The sequence below is a fragment of the Labeo rohita genome, chromosome 2 (assembly GCF_022985175.1).
Source record: "Labeo rohita strain BAU-BD-2019 chromosome 2, IGBB_LRoh.1.0, whole genome shotgun sequence".
Taxonomy (NCBI): domain Eukaryota; kingdom Metazoa; phylum Chordata; class Actinopteri; order Cypriniformes; family Cyprinidae; genus Labeo; species Labeo rohita.
This window is the reverse complement of record NC_066870.1, coordinates 7,918,791-7,941,099: the sequence shown is the minus strand read 5'-3', so window position 1 is coordinate 7,941,099 and position 22,309 is coordinate 7,918,791. Positions and strand designations below refer to the sequence as shown.

Sequence of the window (22,309 nt, the reverse complement as noted above, 5' to 3'; positions counted from 1 at the left end):
CCATCTCGGAGCTATTAATATTAATTTCAGTCCCTCCTCCCTCACTCTGCAAAGAGTTGGAGATATCAACGCTATCGGTGGAAACACGTATAGGAGAGTACGAGGCCATTCGTGCGCTAGCGCATCTATCCCCAAAGGTGCGCTCCGATCCTTCAGGGAGAAAAACAGAGGACACTGAGCATTGTCGTGGGACACGAACAGATCCACTGTCGCTCTGCCGTATATGCTCCAGATCTGTTCGACCACTTCGCTGTTCAGTTTCCACTCCCCGTAGAGGGGATTTCCCCTGGACAGCAGATCCGCACCCCGATTCATGACACCGTGCGTCGCTCTCAGGGCTAGAAGATTGACACTGCTCCATAGGATCAGTCTGCGTGCTAACGTGTGCAAAGGAAGTGATCTGAGACCTCCCTGACGGTTTATGTAGGCCACGACCGTAGTATTGTCCATTCTCACGAGAACATGTTGCCCTCTCAGAAAAGGAAGAAAATGCTTCAGCGTCAGAAAAACAGCTAGCATTTCTAGACAGTTTATGTAAAGATTGATCAGATGTTGACCCCATCTTCCATTCACTATTCTGCCCTCGTGAATGCCCCCCCAACCGGACAACGACGCTTCCGTCGTTATGACTTGTCTGGCTCGAACTACACCCATGGGTACCCCTTGAACCAGAAAGGTCGGGTGTTTCCACTGGCGCAGTGCCAAAACTGCCTCTGACATCACTCTCACTCTCCTCCGGGAGTGACGTACTGGGTCCAGCCCTTGAGACGCTACCCAGCGTTGAAATTCCCTCATAAACAGTCTGCCTAAGGGAATAACTGTCAGGGCTGAGGTCATTAGTCCTAATAGTCTGAGGCATGCGCGAAAGGAAACATTGTTTTCCCTCCGAAAATCGGTCATGCAGCGGGTGAATCTTCTCACCCTGTCTTCCGATAGTCGCGCTCTGAACGTCACCGAGTCCAGTGACAGCCCCAGATATGTTATAGACTGTGTGAGAATTAAAACGCTCTTTTCGATGTTTAGTCTTAGCCCCAGTCTCTGTATATGCTCCAGAAGCATGACCGTGTGTTCTTTCGCTTCTTGCTCCGACCGAGCTGTCATAAGCCAGTCGTCTATGTAAGTAGCGAGACGAATGCCTTTCTCCCTGAGCGGAGTCAGTGCCGCTTCTGTACATTTTATAAACACCCTGGGGCTGAGAGACAAGCCGAATGGTAGAACTAGATATTCGTATGCCACGCCAAGGAAAGCGAACCTCAGGAACTTCCTGTGGGGTGGATATATCTTTATGTGAAAAAAAGATCTGTAACGACACAGATCTCCTCCCAGTGCGTCTGACCTGGTGTGGTCGATGCTTCGTCTTGTAATTCCGCTTGGTATGCGGTCAGCAAGGAGGTCGCGTTCAGAGCCCTGACACAGAGAGCGACTGCTTTATAGGCGCGTTCCATCATATTTGACTGGACACGGTCCGCTTTGGATGGCAACGACGGGTTTGCAGCCGCCGGGTGTCTCGGGTGCAAGTGCGCGGCCACTAACTGTTCCATGGGGGGCATCCGGATAAGTCCTTCTTTCTCCATTCCCTCCACGTCGAGCGCAGATCCCCCTTGCACTGGCACCTTGCTGGTGAACGGTTTGTCCTTCCAAGTCACCGCAAGCTCCTCCAGGAGCTCCGGAAAAACAGGAAGGAGCTGCCGTGCCGCCTGTTTCGCCCTCGGCAGCCTCTTACCCTCATAGCGAGACTTTGCAGTCTCTGCCACCACGGTCGGCCACGGGATGCTCAGTTTCTCTGCAGCGCGTTTGCACACATCCTGCAGATCAACACTGAGAAGCGGGGATGGTGCCCGTCCACATCTTCAATGGGTCCCGCCGCGGCAAGGGCTTGCGCCGAGTGCTCGGGTGGGAGGAAAGGGGAGTCCTCAAAATCTTCCTCAGAGAGAAGAAAGTCAGATTGTCCCTCTTCCTCGAAGTCAAGCGCGTCCTCTTCCTCGTCTGTGTTGAGCACATTGGGCAGAGGGACACAGGCGTCAAGCTGTTCACCCCAGGACAAAGCTGCCGTGGTGGGCAGCTCTACAGGGATGGGTACCTGTGGAGTGGCAGCTGGAGTGGGGCTAGGTGACAGGAGTGGGTCGAGGCCCGACAGGCTAGCTTGGCGTGCTAGCCTGCGACGAAGGCTCTTCATGGTAAAACGTGCGCAATGTTCACATGAACCGGGGCTGTCGATCGCCAGTTGGGCATGTTTCAGCCCGAGACACGCCAAGCAGACCTGGTGTGTGTCTTTACCCGAAATTTTGTTCCCACATGAACAAAGTCGCACAGCTTCTCCTTCCCTAGCTTGGACAGTCTGCGTTGCTGCAGCCATCTTGAAATCGAACAATCCTTGCAATCGGCTGGAGTGCAAATTGAAGGAGCCAGGTGAAAAACGGCGTGGTGGCCAGTTGTTCGTCCAGGAGTTCGAAGGTAGGCTTCTGGTGTGAAGCGAGAAGAGGTTTTTGAATGTCGAAGTGAATGCGTTGCTCCCTTTATACGAGGGGTGGGGAGGTCACTCCCAGACGCAACGTCACGCCTGCCAGCCAATTGGGGCTGGCGTAATGTAATAGGGCTTCTGAGGAATACGCGGAAGGGGCGTATCCCATAGTGAGACACCGAAACGTATGCTTGAAAGAGAACATTCATGACAGTTCCGTTTTTGTTCTGGATCCATCGCTCTTGCTGCTACATTGGAGCGCACTCGCCACCAACTGGACAGGGGTGGGAATTACAGTTACCCTCAGTGTAATCCGTCAAAATGACGGTCGGCCTTCAGATTTTTCTGTCACTGATAAAAATAATTCCGTCAGTGACGGCAATTTTCGGTTAACGCGACCTCTGCCTTATGCATTCATACAATTAATTATATCATACATTCTCTCGTAGAATTTCTCTCAGTAGTCTGCCTTCTGTCATATTTTCATACAAAACCTAATCTGCGCGTTGTGCCTTAATTTGTGTGACTCTTACTAACGGTAAGCAGTAGTAGCCTATTTACCGCAAGTTTTTCCAAAATGCAATAATCAAATACGGGTTTAATGATAATTAAAATACTAAACGGAATAATGAAAGTTACATCACGGCTGATATGTCAAAACAAATAATTTATTTGAATTGCAACCCCCTGCTGGGAGAAAAAAAAAAAAAGCTAAAACCAGCCAACCAGCTAGAAGTAGCTGGTTTTAACTGTTCTTCCAGCCTGGCTAGGCTAGTCAGGCTGGTTTTAGCTAGTCGTTCCAGCTGGTCTCCCAGCCTGACCAGCTAAGACCAGCCTGACCAGCTTAAGAAAAAAAGTGGCTAAAACACCTCTGAAACCGGCCTGCTGACCAGATAAGACCAGGTTGGATGACCAGCTAAAACCAGCCAATCAGACTAGGCTGACTCTGACTGGATTGGTGAGCTACCTCAAATCAGGCAAGGAGCTCCTGGTAGCTGGCAAGTGACATGTTGAGACCCCTGGTCTAGACATATATTTGTTTAAAGAATTAAAAATGTTCCTGAAATGTTTACATTTACTTAAATTCAAAACATTGTAATTATAACACTTCTATATGTATTATAATGTAATTTAACATAATATTATAATGTAGGCCTATTTTAATGAAAACTTTGAAACAGCTACATTAACTCAGAATCCTATTTAGTTGAAATAAAAATTACAAAACTCTTAATAAAATTCAAACTTGATGTCTTTTTTCCTTCTTCCTTTTCTTCTTCTTTTTTTTTTCAACTGAATATTTTGATTATCTTCATTAACCCTGTGGAATCTGAGGGGGTTTTGAGGCCCTGGGGAAGTTTTGACATGCCCTGACATTTGTGGTTAAAAACATTGTTAAAAAAAAAACATAATTAAAAAAGAAATAAAAACAAGATTTTCTTTGCTGCTTCATTGAATAAATTATTCTTAATTGCTTTAATTTAGAGATTTCCAACATTATTAAAAATCTACTCATTTCTAAATTCCTTTGACGGTGACAATTCCTATTTTTACAGTTCCTTAAACCATAATACACAATTTTGTAATATCTTAATATACTAAGTGAAACAACAAGTGAGTAAAAGATGAGAGAATTTAACATTTGGACGAACTAGCTAGCCGACTCTCCCCAAGAGTTTAACCCAGTTACATTAACTTTTATTTTGAAACCTCAGAGTGGCACCGGAAGTGAGTTCCAGATTCGCGGAGCCGGTTCGCCTCCACATGAGCTCACAGGCGCAGTTATCGCAGTGAGTGATAGAGGACAGATGGTGTGTCTCCGAGATAAAGCATAAATGTAAGCGTTACAGTATGTTTATGTTTTTATCCTCAGTTTATAACACACAGTCAGTGCCAATACTGTCAGTGTTTATGATATTGCGTGTTATTAACTTGTTTACCACAGAGTTAACAATCGAGCGACGATCGAAACAGGATAAATGTGGGTCATTTTTCATAATGGTCCCAATTTTTGTTGGCCATGATCGTTGTGTGTTTTTAACAAACACTGGATAATTGGCCATTAACAAACACTGGATAAAACACTGGACATTAACATGACCGTTATTTAACCTCTTTAAGTCGGTTTACGTGTCGCAAATGGCACAATGGAAGCTTGTTTACTTAATTCTCAAGATTAGATTAGAGATTGCATGTTTTGGACTGTTACCTGTAAGAAGTCACAGTGTGAGCATTAGAGAGTAATTTTATTAAAAAAAAACAACAACAACACGTGCGTCTCTGTGTCTGTGTGTGTCTTTGTCTGTGTTTGTCAGACTCCCCTCTTAATCAATGACAATTAATCAGTGTCAGTTCAGGATTAACAGGTCAGCTCTTCTGACAGATGGATGAGTATGTTGTATGTGTATTAAATTGAACATGTAGATATAACAAATGTAATGTGTGTTTCTTTCAGGTTGAATAGGTGACGTAAACAATGGGCTGTAGTTGAGATCCTGAGGGATTATTGGGTCATGACTGAAGACGTGTTCAGAAACACACAGGTGTCCATGAAGGTGGCCGCTTTGCGCTTTGTGGACTTGCCACTGTCCGTCTATTACTCTCTTCCACAGGTAAACCGACCAGCAGCAAGGATGTTTTCTAAGCTTATTGACTTCAAGTTTATCGCATTGTTATCCAAAAATTGCAAAACAGTGCTAGGTAGTAACCTGATTACGTAATCTGGATTATGTAATCAGGTTCTAAAAATTAAGTAATTGTAATTAAATGACATTACATTTTAAAGTACTCATAATCAGACTACAGTTACTTTTTTAATGATTACATGATTACACATTATTCACATGCTCACATGATGTGCAGGTAAACAGGTGTACTATTTCAAATGTTTTGCTTAGATTGTGGTCGTTTTAATGGAATATATCATCTTTTTTTTTTTTTTAATTTTGTTTTTATTAGTGCTATCAAAAGATTAATCGTATTCAAAATAAAAGTTTTTGTTTGAATTATATATGTTTATACTGTATTTATGTATATATAAATACACGTACATACAGTATGTATTTTGAAAGTCTTTACATGTATTTACATGTTTATAGTCATATAATTGATGTATATTAATATTTTTAATATATAAACAACATATTTTTCTTAAATATATAAATGCATGTGTGTATTTTTATATATATATATATGTAATATATGTATACAGTACACACACCTTACATATATTATGTAAACAAAAACTTTTATTTATTTTGGATGCATTTAATTGTGATTAATCATTTGACAGCATATATATATATATATATATATATATATTATATATATATATATATATATATATATATATATATATATTCATATATATATCTGTATGGTACAAGATTATTCTATTTAAATCAATGTAATAAACATGTTAAGTCAATGCTCAAAAGTAATCAAAAAGTAGTCTGATTATATAACCTGAAATGTGTAATGTGATGGATTACATTACTAACTACAGTTTTTTGTTCATGTAATTTGGAATCAGTAACCAATTTTTTTTTAATACAATTACTTTTGTGGTGGATTCATGGAGTCATTATGTATCTGTTTGTAAAGACAGGGGAAATGTTTGAGAAACCAGTTTGACATAAAACATTATTTATGCAGTTCTGATTGGTGGTGCAGCATATACACCCTTTAGCTACAAGTTTATTATTAATAAAAGTTATTACAAAAGTGCTATGTAGACTATATTTTATATTAGACAAAGGATATACATCCTGGGTTGTTCCCTGTGCATTGTTGTTCTCACCACATTTTATGTAATATCCCTTTTCCTTCATATCATGATTGTTTGGTGGCATTTGAAAGTGTAAGTGTCTGTAGACCTTAGTGTAAAAGATAAATACGGTTTAGCTTTTTTGAAGTTGTAAAAATACATATATAATGTATGGATTATTAAATTTCAATTTTTAATTTTTGAATTCCTAAAAAATTAGAAATAGGAACATATAGGGGTGTGAGGTTTGTTAAACCAGAGCTAAAAGATTAATAAGAACTTATAGCTGCAGGAAAAGTTTGAGATGCATTATTTGAATGCTTGGCTAAAAAGATGCGTCTTTAATCTAGATTTAAACAGAGACAGTGTGTCTGAACCCCGAACGTTATCAGGAAGGCTGTTCCAGAGTTTGGGTGCCAAATGTGAAAAAGCTCTACCTCCTTTAGTGGACTTTGCTATCCTAGGTACTATATATAATGTATGGATTATTAAATTTCAATTTTTAATTTTTAAAAAAATTAGAAATATATAGGGGTGTGATGAGAGACTTATCCCACGAGAACGAGACGAAACAAGATTTTTAAACTTTTCATAAGAAATCCTCAATGAAATGTATAGGGAAAATAGTCTTTTATTCAACTGAAAAAGACAAAATGCAAAAAAAAAAAATGTAGGTGCATTTTGAACTTTATGAAATTAAACTTCTATTTTAATGAATTTTATGCAGTAATAAACAACATTTAAACAAGAGCTTCACGATTCTGGATAATTTGAGAATCCCAGTTATTTTTAATAAATTGAAGACCATGATTCTCACACAATTCTGGAGAAAAAAGATTAGAAAACTAAACAAAATAACGTAATTTACTAGTGGTTCTGACTAACTGTTCATTGCTTAAGTCTTTTAAAAATATATATTTATTTAAACAAACAAACAAAAAAAAATAAAAAATAAGATCGTATGGGTGTTTGAATCGAGATCTTGATATTTTAAGAATTAATCATGCAGTTCTAATGTAAACACTGCAAAATGTTTTATGGGGATATTGTCACGAGACACATCTGATCTCGTCACATCCCTAGTAATATATGTGAAAATCCACAACCTAGTTTTTGCTTATGAGCTTATACTTGGCTTTTCAGTAGCTTGACATTGTTTTGATCTCTATTTTGAGCCATCTGGTCATGTTTTATGGATTTCACAGCTGTGTCTGATTGATCTTTAAATGCAGGGATACGTGTGTTGCATACAGTGAGGTCCTTGCCAGCATTGCTATTCTCACCTGCAGGCTTAATGTCTTAAAACTGATTCCTTTAGAAAAGAGATTGTGTTTTCCATTCCTTTTTGGTATGGCTTTCTACTGTGAAACACAAAAGTAGATGTCTTCCTATAGCTTTTGTTCTTGTATATCAAAGAAAGACAGCGACCGGATACTGTCAAGCTCTAACAATGAAAAAGATAAAAGTGCTGCTGCTATATTTCAGTCAAATGCTATATTTGAATTCTTCTGAAGCAATATGACAGCTTTGTGTGACAAAAAGACTCACATTTCAGTTTGAATAATGTGCTGAAAGTTTTCTCCTGTCCACTGCCGTTCATATCTCACTCACAGTGTCATTATGCAGTTATATATTTATCCAAAAATGAACATTTTTGTCATTAATTACTTACCCTTATGTTGTTCCAAACCTGTTAGACCTTTGTTGATTTTCAGAAAAATAATTGAATTAAGTTGTTATTTTTGTTTTCTTTGCACACAAAAAAGTATTCTCGTAGCTGATGTCACAAGAACTATTTTAGCGATGTCATTACTACGTTTCTGGGAACGTTTCATTAACATTGCTGTCTATACAGGGTCAGAAAGCTCTCGGATTTTGTCAAAAAAAATCTTAATTTGTGTTTTGAAGATGAACAAAGGTATTAACGGGTATGGAACGACATGAGATGAACTATCTAAGTAGAAAAAAACTGTGGCATGAGTTGCTGTGCTTCATTGTAGCACCTAGGACGATGTTGTTTGCTAATAATAGGCAGTGTTGTGTGTCATTTTGAGAGTTTCTCTTGGTATTTTAATGGGGGACATGAATTGAGAAAAGTGTTTTTTGTTGTATAACAAGGTTTTGGTCATTCACACAGACACTAGTGGGTAGTATTATATGTCTTCTGATGAATCTTGCACCTGTGATTAGCTTAGGCACAGTAGATCAGATCGCTCAAGCCAATCACTGTACGCCCAGCCAAATGCCAGGCAGTCAGTTCCAGTCATGTAATCCCTGCTGTCACCCTGTCTGACTGTCTTACCCTCGCCCTATCTGCATTTCTCACTCTGATCTCTGTGCCTTGAGCTGAGCGGTTGATCCAAAGTTAAACATTGCCTTATGTCTCTCCATTCCCTCACTGAGCAGGTGAGTTTGAGCACCGGCACGAAGAAGCTCTTTGCCGCCACTGCCTTCGGCGCGGTCTCCCTCATCTACCTCGCCCGACGCTTCAGGAGGAGGAAGGGCAAGAAAAAAGTCAGTTCGCCTGAGCAGGAAACGTTTGAGTTCCTCACCACTGTCCCGCTGAAAAAAGGTAAAAACAGATCGCAAATCACCTTTAATTATACATGTATAATATTAAAAATTACTGTTATGTTATGGTACAGTGGGTGTTTTTTTCTTTCTCTCTTCCAGAGACAGAGTGTCAAAATCTGCCTCTGAATTCAAAGAATTGCTACTCATGTAATGTGGTGTCCAATGGCAGCTTGTACAGCAAGCTTTCGGGCTCACTGCCAAGCCTGGCCTCCGTAAGCAATTTATTATTATTTGTTTTAAATCATCATATTCTTTGGATAGTGGTGTAATATATCTGTGACTTCAGCAGCTCGTGCTGCAACAAAGAACTATTTTTAAAGGAGAAGTCCACTTTCAAAACAAAGATTCACATATAATGTACTCACCCCCTTGTCATCCAAGATGTTCATGTCTTTCTTTCTTCAGTCGTAAAGGAATTATGTTTTTTGAGGAAAACATTTCAGCATTTTTCTCCATATAATGGACTGATATGGTGCCCCAATTTTGAACTTCCAAAGGGCAGTTTAAATGCGGCTTCAAACGATCCCAAATACGGTTGGAAATGATCCCAGCCGAGGAAGAAGGGTCTTATCTATAACAGTCCAGGAAGAGTAAGACAAGACGAGCGTTTGGCGTTAAAAAGTATATAAATTGTAGTATTTTTATTAAAATAACCGATCGTTACGCTAGATAAGACCCTTTCTCAGCTGGGATCGTTTACAACCGCAGTGGCTTCTCTTACTTTTCTTAGTCATATACAGTGTCAGTTTATCTGGAAGTGACAGTTTTGTTCTCTTTGACTTGTTGCATAGAAACGGTGTTTTATTTGATATTCCAATTTTTGCGCATAAGTTAGATTCTCAACTTTGGATGGAAACCCGGCTATTGAGATGTTGAAATGTCACGTCTTTTCTTAGGTGAGGAGCAGGCACTCCTCCAGTAGCTCCACCTGTGCTAATGGCTCTAGTTGCTGGGATGGAGCAGGAGATGATGGTGACGTCTGTAACCTGCTCAACATCCCCGTCACCACTCCAGAGAACCTCTACCTAATGGGTAAAAGCTCATCTTCTGTCCTCAGTCTCATAAGACACAAATGAGAGGATAGAAAGAGCTCATTATCTGGAAAGCATTGTGTTCTAAATTAATCATTTTTGTACAAACAATTGATATTGATCTTAAAGTGTGGAATCATGTATGTTCACAACCATAAATGTCATTCTAAATCTGATGCGTGTGTTCATCTGCAAAAAGTTGAATAGATGTCTCACCTACAGGAATGGAGTTGTTCGAGGAGGCCCTGCGGCGCTGGGAACAGGCGCTTACATTCCGCAGTAGGCAAGCAGAAGATGAGGAAAACTGTGCGTCCGTGAAGGTGGGAGCTGGAGATGCCATTGCAGAAGAAAGCATGGAGGTATTACTCGCCAACCACTGTAGTCATCAGTAGAAATGGGTGGTATCCACCTTATTTTGTAATGCTGAAGTATTCTCAGTGAATGTGTGAGAGTTGCAATTCATTAGCTGCTATCGGTAAATAACTACAAGAATAACAGAGCAGTAAACAGTAAAACTGTTTATCCTACAAACCATATTTTTCATATTGTAAATAAATATAAAACTAAAATCGCAGGTGGGTGGCCTTAATGATTGAATCTTTCACTCATTCACTCAACTCATTCCAGATGATTCACTTAAGAACGAAGCAAGTCAGAAAGGCACAACAGTTCTGCTTTTGCTCTGTTTGGAGCTATTTTTGTTGGTGAAATTGAGCAAAACAGAAAATACTGTGTCTAAAATGTAATACAGTAGTAACTTGTTTATTGAACGGTTGTAAAAAAAAAAAAAAAAAAAAAAAAATCAACATCACATTTGCAATCATGCAAATATTTGGGGAGAAAACACCTCTGTTGCTTGTGTGATATTGATAAACCACCATCACACATGATATAAATAGAAGGCAAAAGCCCATACAGGGCATTTTATATATATGCTCACTTAAATGTTGACATCTTTAAAATCACTAACATTTTAATAATACTGTTAAATGTATACAGAATCTTAATGTGTTGGCCCAGGTCACTTGGCTATGTTTGCTCCATGTTCATTAAGGGTAGTATTCTAATAACAATTTTCATTCTCTATTAGGACATCATCAGTGTAGATTTTATTCGAAAGCTGGAGTCCCTGCTACAAAGAGCCTATCGGCTCCAGGAGGAGTTTGAGGGAGCACTCGGAATGACAGACCCTTCACCACGTCCTAGTAATGGTAAGCTATAAACTAAAGCCATCTGTGTGAAGTCAATAGATGAGTAAGTGAAAGTGAATGAATGGTCTTATGTAATATTGATTACCGGGCTTAGCTCTGTAAACTGTGACTGTAAAATTTACTATAAGTATGCCTTTTAAAGGTGACCTATTATGTCCCTTTTTACAAGATGTACAATAATTCTCTGTGTATGTGAAGTGTTACCTCAAAATACCCAACAGATAATTTTTGATAGATTGTTAAAATTGCCACTTTTAAGGTATAGGCCAAAATGCGCCATTTTTGTGTTCGTCCTTTTAAATGCAAATGAGCTGGTGCTCCTGGCCCCCTTTTCAGAAGAGGGTGTAGCTTCAAGAGCCGCAAAAACAAAACAAGACAATCTCACACACTGAAAATGACAGAAACTCTTAAGCAGTGGTGTTCAGGCTAATATGTTTGAACCGGAATCAGTTTAAGTCAGTCATCTGATTTTACTGTGCATAATAAATGCGCATTAATGAATTACACAGGCAGGGAGCATGGCACTATAAAAATAATGACACAGCTGGTCTTACGGTGCCATCGCATGCTATCACAAAATTTAAACACAGTATCCTCAATGGCTCAGATGAGGGAAGACGCCTGTGTTTGTTGGTGCATCCCAAAACACAACATTTGTAATGCCTCTTTGGTGATGACATTATATATCTCCAGTAATGGCGACTACTGCTTCTCACTCAGAGCTATGTCTATGCTAATAGGGCAGATATCATCATAAATGGGTGGGATTTCTCCCTATGATGACATGTACGTAGGGAGAAATCTGGAATCGTGTGTTTCAGAGAGACTGTTTATGATCTATTGGGATTAAAATGAGTGGGTGGATTTTTACCGTTATAGGCTGGTTGTTTTCACATACTGCGCCAACGCAACTAAGGTGTTCAAACACCTTATAAAAGTGATTTTTGCACAATAGGTCCCCTTTAAGTTCTTCATCAAACAAAGAACCGGACACAGTACATGTGCAGCTTTGCACGTTCTGCTTAATGCAGCTGCACCTGCTGCATATTACTCAGCTCATGTTCTGTATCTAAATAAAGAAGCTGGTCATGGTCCAAAGTTCTTTCCTTACAACTGTTTACATGTCTACTTCTTACCCACTCCCCAGAGCACATGGCATAACATACTCGATTCACACCCCTCTATGTACAAACCCCGTAAACACATTTTTTTTCAGTGCCGTGGAATTGGTTTATGCTGTTTGCTGTTTTGGAATTAGTCCAGTTCGCTCAACCATGTGAGATAAAGGCACTTTAGTCTAATCTTCCCTTATTTCCTGTGGCAGACAAGCACATGGATCTCTCTGTGCGGGAGGACTTAGAGGACACTTGTCTACGAGATTCAATCAGCATCGCCTCAACAGATTCCTTCGTCTCTGCTGCAGAGGTGAGAGAGAAGTCTGATGTACAGGCTGCTGTACACCAGTTTACATCTCAGATCTTTGTTCGTTACGGGATTCAACATAAATGCGTTATTTTGGGCTGTTTGGCACTCACGGTTGCCAGCATAGGCTTTAGATCACATTTGCCTTCCATCATGTATAGTCTACAATAATAAAAAACCATAGTATTGGACATGCACCATGGTTTTCTTCATGTATCATGCTAAATATAGCTTTCAAGTAATCCTTGGTTTTACCATCTATTACCAGAACTTGAACAGTACTATAAGGTAATAATCATACGTAATTTAAATCTGTCCCCCTTTCATCATTTAATGACTTGGTGAGACACTGTTATCAGTGGATAAACATAAGCACCAACCTATTAAATAAGAAATATACAACATTTTAAAGAATTATGACAAAAAAAGTCCTAAATCTTGTAATTTGTGTCAGTTATCTGAGCACCGAGAAATGAGGAGTTCCCATGCACTGGGGTCTCTGTGTCATCATCCCTTTTATGAGGACGCCCTGCAGTTGGCTGAGGAAGGGAAGATCTCCTGTCGAGTGCTAAGGTGAGTCTAGTATGTAAGGTGTGATGGACCACAGAATATCCATTTGTCCAATCAAAATCTAGAGTTCCTTATACACTGACCAAAATTATAAACACAACACGTCCCCCCCCATTTTTCATGAGCTGAACTCAAAGATCTAAGACTTTTTCTATGTACACAAAAGGCCTATTTCTCTCAAATATTGTTCACAAATCTATCTATATCTGTGTTAGTCAGCACTTCTCCTTTGCCGAGATAATCCATCCACCTCACAGGTGTGGCATATCAAGATGCTGATTAGACAGCATGAGGTGTGCCTTAGGCTGGCCACAATAAAAGGGCACTCTAAAATGTGCAGTTTTGCTGTATTGGGCGGGTCCGAAAACCAGTCAGTATCTGGTGTGACCACAATTTGCCTCACGCAGTGCAACACATCTCCTTTGCATAGAGTTGATTAGGTTGTTGATTGTGGCCTGTGGAATGTTGGTCCACTCCTCTTCAATGGCTGTTCGAAGTTGCTGGATATTGGCAGGAACCCAGACATCCCAGACATGCTCAATGACATGTCCGGTGAGTATGGCACAACAATGGGCCTCAGGATCTTGTCACGGTATCTCTGTGTATTCAAAATGCCAACAATAAAATGCACCTGTGTTCATTGTCCATAACATATGCCTGCCCATACCATAACCCCACTGCCACCATGGGCCACTTGATCCACAACGTTGACATTAGCAAACCGCTCACCCACACGATGCCATACACGCTGTCTGCCATCTGCCCTGTACAGTGAAAACTGTGATTCATCCGTGAAGAGAACACCTCTCCAAAGTGCCAGATGCCATCAATGTGAGCATTTGCCCACTCAAGTCGGGTGCGAAGACAAACTGCAGTCAGGTCGAGACCCTGATGAGGACGACAAGTGTGCAGATGAGCTTCCCTGAGACAGTTTCTGACAGTTTGTGCAGAAATTCTTTGGTTATGCAAACCGATTGTTGCAGCAGCTGTCCGGGTGGGTGGTCTCAGACGATCTTGGAGGTCAAGATGCTGGATGCGGAGGTCCTAGGCTGGTGTGGTTACATGTGGTCTGCGGTTGTAAGGCTGGTTGGATGTACTGCCAAATTCTCTGAAACACTTTGGAGACAGCTTATGGTAGAGAAATGTACATTCAATTTAAGGGCAACAGCTCCGGTGGACCTTTCTGCAGTCAGCATGACAAATGCACGTTCCCTCAAAACTTACAACATCTGTGCACATTTTAGCATGGCCTTTTTTTGAGACCAGCCAAAGGCACACCTGTGCAATAATCGTGCTGTCTAATCAGCATCTTGATATGCCACACCTGTGAGGTGGATGGATTATCTCAGGGGAGATAGATTTGTGAACAATATTTGAGAGAAATAGGCCTTTTGTGTACATAGAAAAAGTCTTAGATCTTGGAGTTCAGCTCATGAAAAAAGGGGGCAAAAACAAAAGTGTTGCGTTTATAATTTGTGGTCTGTGTAGTTGTGTAATAAATACATGTATTCATAATAATCACAGTAATCAGTTATTTCATATAGCTCAGGGGTGGTGAACGTCGGTCTTGGAGAGCCGCAGCCCTGCAGAATTTTGCTTCAACCCTAATCAAACACACCTGATTTTATGTTGACATGTTTTGTGGAGACTCTGTTGTTTACTGGTCTTTTTGTTTTTTTTTAAAAACAGAACTGAAATGCTTGAATGTCTTGGAGACACTGACTTCCTAGCAAAGCTACACTGTGTACGACAGGCGTGTCAGGTAAAGGATTCATGTTCTGAATCTAAAATTTTTTTTTTTTTAAATCAGTTGAGTGGGTTTAAGATCATTTAAAGGTGCAGTAAGTGATTTCTGAGAAACGCTGTTGAAAGTGAATTGGACCGAACATCACAACACACTTCTAGCCAATCACAAGTAAGGGGCATGTCCACTCGTGATGGGGGAGGTGCCTGTTACATAGCATGTTTGTGAATTTGGGAATCCACCAAAAATAAGGTGGATACTATACTTACTACATTGCATATGTTTAATTTATTAAGTAAAACTGACAGTTCATGTTAACGGTCTTGCATTGGACAGAATAAGCTGCTGTCTGTGCTCCTGTCCCAAATGGCACCATAAGCCCACCTAAGGGCTGCCAAGTCTCCATAACAAAACCAGCCTAACTTGTAGGCTACCGCAATCATGGCCAAAAGCCTCGATGCATTCTGGGAGAAAATGGCTATCAAAATCGCATCCAAATTGCTCTAGAATCACGTTTAGGGGGGTCAAAACCTTCTTCGAGGGGTTCCAAAGGAGGCAGGGATTCGCTTCAACCTGCAGACTGAAAAAGTAAATAAATAAATAAAAATACGGCCTGTGGCAACAGTATAACAGTAGCCCAATTCAGTGAAAAAATGACAATGGTCTTCCTCCAAGTCCACACTTTTCTGATGCTTTGATTGTTGGGTTAAAGTCTATAGTGGGGGTCACCTCAGTGCAGGCTCTGCATAATTGCACGTCAAGGGTGAAACCATAAAGTGGGCACTTGTGAGCACCCTTCTAAAATGACAAATAGGACATGCTACGGTATTGTGAACTTCATGGACATCCACACGTTATGTCCATTGTTAAGCCCACAAGACCGCAAATGTGCATGAAGTGTGTCATTTGGAATAGGGCCTGTGTGGGAAACCATTTTCAATTTCTACATTGTATTTTAATTCAGGTCATCTTATGTGAAAGAACAACTAGAGCATTTCTGGCTGACACTGGAAAGAGGATATTGTCTTCAATAATTGTCAAAGCAAGAAAGGTGAGTGTTTGTCCCTTTATACCATTTGTTCACATACGAACAGTTCCCAGCCCAACTAACCTGTTGTGTGGTTTGCAGAGCCCGAAGAGGTTTGAGGAGGTGTTTGAAGAAATGATCTGCTTTCTGGAGCAAACAGACCATTGGGAGAACACTGAAATGGAGCTTTCTGCAAGAGGGGTGAGAGATCTCTTGTTATACAGATACAAGACCTGTCCTAGATATTAAACAGGCTTCAGATTTGTTTAAAGTTAATGCTTTTTTTTTCTCTTCAGGTTAAACATCTGAACTTCTTCGACATTGTTCTTGACTTTGTCCTTATGGACTCATTTGAGGATCTTGAGAATCCACCTATCTCTATTCAAAATGTGGTCAACAATCGTTGGCTCAACAACTCCTTCAAAGAGACGGTGCGTACAGAATCTGTAGCATTAGATCTGACCTCAACAAAATTACATTTCAGTTACACATTGATATATAATAAAGCTGTATTTTTTGCATCATAGGCTGTTGCATCAAGTTGCTGGTCTGTTCTGAAGCAGAAGAGGCAACATATGAAGGTATTGTTAGAAATGTAAATGTTTTGATTGTTGTACTGAGTAGAGTAGTTTAGTCTTTCCAGACAGCCAGACTTCAAAAATATTTTTTTTTGTGCGTGTGTGCAGGTTCAAGATGGCTTCATTGCGCATTTCTACGCAGTGTGTGAACATATAAGTCCTGTTTTGGCTTGGGGGTTTCTAGGCCCTAAAAGTTCCCTACACGATTTCTGCTGCTTTTTCAAGGTAAGCTCTAATTTGATAATCTCTGTATCTCTAAAGCATGTCAGCCTTGGGTGGCATGCCTACATATACTCTTACATTCAACGATGGGTTAGGTGCGCTCAAGTGTTGCATTCTGAACTGAGACAGCTACAGCAACCTGTTACCATGTTTAAAAGCTTTATGCTTTATAAGCTTTATGCTAAAGCACTTATGTCATAATAAAATTGACAATTGGAAAGCTGAAAACTTACCTCAGCAGTACAGTGACCCTCCATAGCCAGATTTGTAGAGCCCTGAGAGCGTGTCACAAATGGGACTTTTCCATCACATGGGACAGATCAGTACGGCTCACTTTTGGGAGGGAGGTTCCACTGTGTATGGTACCTAGTACTTTTTTAGTACAACCTCGGTTGAGCTTCCAAACGAGCCATACCGAAATTAAAATGTGATGTGTAAGCACTAATGATCACTGATTGGTCAGAGAGAATCGTCAGCACCAGTGTCACTGGATTCGACACCAGAGAGACATCAAAACCCGCTAGATTTAAATAGTCAGCAACAGCCACCACGGTATTGTTTGTTCACACAAGTTTTGTAACAGCGCAACTATAACAATCAGTCTATAATCACACCCACTTTGAAGCAATACTAAACAGCAGTGGAAAAGCAAACTCAAGCCAAAGTAAAGTGAGCCAAGTGGTGTCACACAGTGGGAAAGCAGATCTAGTTTGTTTGGCTGGCATTGTAGTGCACTGCACACTTCAAAGCAGGAACTCGATAGAATTGCCAAATGTATTGGCTTTAAATCTTTGAACTATCCAAGAATTTTGTTGGAAGAAAAACATGCAATTCTGAAAATTTTGTGAGTTCAATACTGTATAACAGATGATCAGGCAGATAATGGAAAAAGGTCCTCATAGGTTTGACCGAGTGATCTATTGTTGCTCACTAGTATTATAATAGCAACACTAGTTTTATATTTAGTTGCTTTTAAATGACAAACAATTAAATGTAGTTGAAGGTTAAAGATCCTACAAGGGCTAGTGCTTGTCCATTAACTTTTTTGTGCAAGCGAGCAATATCTTGGTTTGTCCAGGGAATCCAATCCTGATTCTGGGTGGCCACTTTCCTGTAGAGCTTATCTCCAAGCCAGGCCAATCCAATACACCTGCTCAGAAGTTTCCCTTAATCCGGAAAAGAAACTGAGTAGCTGCTCCTGTAGTGTCTAATTACGGTTGGAGCTAAACTCTGTAGAACTTGTAAGAAAAAGTGATGAGGATGTTGAAGATCTTGATGAAGATGCTTATTGCAGCATAGCAGTGATAAAGTACATGTAGTACCTTAGGTTCAACGGAGTCAGAATAAACCCAGAACATCCTAAGCTCAAACCATTTATACCATAACAGTTTACCACCTTTAATGTAAATGAAGTTGCTCGTGTTGTAACAGCTGTGGTCTGTATGTTAATTAATTTGGCCACCCCTTTGTCTGAGATGGTTCTCTGTGTCCCACACCCACTTCCATGCTACAATTGGTCTCCATTTGCTCAGGATGTAATTATCCCAAATGGTCTAGAAATGACATAACTGTTGACTTCCTTCTCTATAATAAGCCATTTTGGGAAATGAGCATGAGCAAACATATATTGTGGAGTGGAATCTGGGTCAAGGCAGACTATAGATTCTTACAAACTGGATACCCTTGGTCAAGAGCAGGTGTATCCATGTTCATGGAGGGCCATTGTCCTGCAGAGTTTAGCTCCAACTCAAATTAACCACCCTTGTACCAGATAATCAAAGTCTTCACAATACAATAGAAACTTCCAGGCATGTGTGTTGGAGCTGGCTGATGTTAAATTTTTAGGATGTTGGTGCGCCGGACCAAGTCCATAATGTTTGGGCACCCCTAATCCAGAGGGAGTGTCCTGTAAGTCTCTTTGGATAAAAGTGGGATGTCCAATCCTGCTCTTCAAGGGCCACCTTTCTACAGACTTCCTGCTCCAACCTACCTGACTAGAAGTTGCTAGTAACCCTGAAATGCTGCCGCCTTCCTTTTTGAAGGGCTCATCTCTATGCCCTATTCCTTTCGAAGGTTTGAACAATTAAATAATCGCAAGGAATCATAGGAGTGCCGTGTCGGCTGTACCCTTCATGAAGTGCCCAGATTTTCACACTTTTGTTTGGCATGACCCTTTAATATGGCACCCATGATAGCCCTTTTCTACAAAAGCAATTTGAGTGCTGGTTCAGAGCCAGAGCCTAGTTTCAAATTGGTTCTTTGTCTTTCAAGACCCAAGTTTCAAATTGGTTCTTTGTCTTTCAAGACCCAAAGCACCAGCTTCAAACCAGGGGAAGTGGTTAATAAACCAAAACATTGTTGGTCTAGAAGTAAGAGCCGCTTTCATCAGAGGCTGGGGTCAGGGTTACCGTGACCATTTTGCTGCCCTATGCCCTAATCTCTATGAAGGGTCACAATTAAATCTGCGCAAAACAAAGAAGAAAAAACATAGGAGTGAAGTCTTCATTGGGTGTTCCCTTCAAAGTACTTCATTATGAAGGGCTAAGTGCCCAGTTTTGAAAACGTTAGTTTGGAATGACCCTTCAATTTGCCACCCATGATTATTCTCACTATGAACTGCCCTTTGAAGGTGGATTTATCTTGTCTGGAATGCAGCACTAGAATAGCTGGTGCAGGTTTATTTAAATAGGGATAAAGCTATACTCTGCTGGAGGTTTGCTGTCTAGGGGCAGGATTGGACACTCCTGAATAAAAGATTCTGCTATCTCTTTGTTCAAGAAGGGTACAGTTTCTCTAATCTGGCCGTGGAGATCCACCGTCTTGCAGAGTTTAGCCCAAACCCTGATATTTATTAAAGGAACACTCCGCTTTTTAAAAAATAGGCTAATTTTCCAACTCCCCTAGAGTTAAACAGTTCAGTTTTACCGTTTTTCAAATCCATTCTGCCGATCTCCAGGTCTGGCGGTAGCACTTTTAGCACAGATCATTGAATCTGATTAGACTGTTAGCATCTCGCTCAAAAATGACCAAAGATTTTAGATATTTTTCCTATTTAAAACTTGACTTTTCTGTAGTTACATTGTGTCCAAAGACGGACGAAAAATGAAAAGTTGTGATTTTCTAGGCTGATATGGCTGGGAACTATACTCTCATTTCGGCGTAATAATCAAGGAACTTTGCTGCCGTACCATGGGTCAACTCTGCATTTACACAAACTTATCACCGGTCACTTTCAGGCGCTACATAATATTATTGCGCCTGCTGCACCCATGGCATGGCAGCAAAGTTCCTTGATTATTACGCCGGAGAGTACAGTTCCTAGTCATATCAGCCTAGAATATAGCTTTTAATTTTCCATCAGTCTTAGTCCACGATCTAACTACAGAAGAGTCAAGTTTTAAATAGGAAAAATATCATCATTATACATATGGTCATTTTTGAGCGAGATGTTATCGGTCTAATCAGATTCAATGATCTATGCTAAGCTATGCTAAAAGTGCTACCGCCAGCCCCAGAGATCGGCTGAATGGATTTGAAAATGGTAAAACTCAACTGTTTAACTCTAGGGGAGTTGGACAATGAGCCTATTTTCAAAAAAAGTGGAGTGTTCCTTCAACCCTGACACCTGTAATTTTCTATTAACTCTCAAGACCTTGATTAGCTTGCTCAGGTCTCTGTGGGTAGAGATTAAATTCTGCAGGGTAGTGGCCCTTCATGGCTGGTTTTGAGGAAGCCTGAAGTAGGCTAGAATTAGATAGTATTCACCAGACTTAATACTAATGATCAGGGCTCTGTTAGGTGTGACTCCCAAAGTATTATCTTCACCAAATGCCTTAAATGTCAGCTTTGATGAATGTAGTCATTCAAAAACAAAATTGTTTATCTTTTGTCCACAGGAACAGGTGCTGTTCTTCATGAAGGACATTTTCGATCTGGATAAAGTACGCTACTCTAGTCTGGACACTCTGGCAGAGGACATCCTGCACCTGCTTCACCGACGCTCTGAACTGCTTCTTGCCTATCTGGGCACTGACATGATCCGTCACCTAAATGGCTGTAATGCCACACCTTTGCACCTGGTCCCCAGTGCTTTGCTGGAAGCACAGGTTCAATGACCTACATCAATCTGTCACTCCCTCCACATTTTCATGGATGTTTAAATCACTGCGGAGTCCACTACACACCATGACTCTTGTCTTCCAAATCATTATTAGTGCCATGTCAATTCAGTGTAAAGTTTGTGTAGTGTTTAAAATTAAGTGGGTAAGAAGGGAGAGATGTTTTTATATGCCTTTCACGTAGTGTTCCAGTAGCTTTAATTTTTTACTTTGAACAAAAGATTTGCACAATGAATGATCTGAATCTTTGGGTCCTTGATGTATTGAGACTTGAAAGCATAAATATTTTCATCGTTCTGAAAAAAGCAATTAGGTCAGATGTCTTCAAGTAGGTAACTTGAGTCTCCAAACATTTTATGGGAATTAATGTTCAACCCTGGCCATGAATTCATTTTAGACTTTCTACTTTTAGTGATGCCATGAGTATTACATGAAACAGCTGGCTGTTGTGAATTTAAGTCATTACTTTATCTATTACAAGCCTTACAGATAGTACATGTATTGTGACTTTGTATTTTGTTTATAAGCAATGTTACGCCAGTATACATGTACGTATTAGATGAAATCACTAAATGAAAAATAAAATCCTCAAAGCCAGGTTTAATGATTACAATTTTATTGATGACAATAGCAACAACCTTCAACAATTCAGACCAACAACTCTCAGCAAAAATCAAAAGTACATTCAACAACTTTAACAGTTCATGATAGTTTTACCTCAAAGGCATGCTCCAAATTTCTCAGATAGCCTCCGATTTTCTCTTCGTTTTTAGACCCCCACGAATTCTGTTGTGAACAATTTGCTCAAAAGGAAACATCTTGCATGCATACAAAAAGATATGCAGCAATAGATAAAGACTAGGTTTAAAGAAACTATTTTTAACTGACAAACAAAAACCAGTCTGGCAAATGTCTACTAAAAGGAAAAAAAAAAAAAGTTCCTGGTCATGGTCCACCTGTACAGCATTGATGCACATAAAATCCCTACGCTTATCAACAAAAGGCAAAGCATGTACTCAAAAACATTTCATAGAACCATTAGTCAACCAGTAAATACATTGCTATAATCAAAACTAACTGGCATCACCCTAAACTAACAGTAACATTGACTTTGCAATGACAGATTCCTCATGATATTTTTACCTTATAATTGGAGCCCTTGAACAGTCTACGTTCAGCGGAGGGACAGACTGAAAGGTTTCCTCCTTACGGACAAACTAGCTCAGGACCTGATTCTACGAACTACGCCTGCAGCATCTTCAACACTGTGAGTGAGAATGAAGGCAGCAATGTAGGACAAACATTAGCACTACAGAGGGGCAACAAGAAAGCTTGCAAACCAATGAAACATGAGCATACATACAGTATACGTCAGTTATCAGTGAGTGCATTCATAAGGCTAACTCTGGATCATTTTGCATCTGCATGCATTGTTTAAGAGTAGAAGAGGACCACACTAAACAGACTTACCAGGAAGCTAACAAATGGGCAAATCAAATCATAAATCACATTGGTTTCAATTAGAAAAAAAATTAAACAGTATAATCCTAGTTAGATGTCAACAGAGAGGGAAAAAAAAAACAAA

The 22,309-nt window shown here is 40.2% G+C and overlaps 1 protein-coding gene across 1 annotated transcript; it reads left to right on the top strand.

Moving 5' to 3' along the window:
• The first annotated feature begins 4,199 nt into the window (after nt 1–4,199).
• miga1 (mitoguardin 1) lies at nt 4,200–21,328 on the top strand. The gene is made up of 16 exons (XM_051136056.1): nt 4,200–4,298; nt 4,917–5,073; nt 8,634–8,799; nt 8,901–9,013; nt 9,698–9,833; nt 10,055–10,191; nt 10,923–11,043; nt 12,368–12,468; nt 12,920–13,038; nt 14,725–14,797; nt 15,744–15,830; nt 15,909–16,007; nt 16,103–16,237; nt 16,334–16,387; nt 16,493–16,609; nt 20,503–21,328. The coding sequence occupies exons 2-16, from the start codon at nt 4,975–4,977 to the stop codon at nt 20,719–20,721; spliced, it is 1,776 nt and encodes a 591-aa protein (XP_050992013.1). The 5' UTR covers nt 4,200–4,298; nt 4,917–4,974; the 3' UTR covers nt 20,722–21,328.
• Nucleotides 21,329–22,309: the final 981 nt, after the last annotated feature.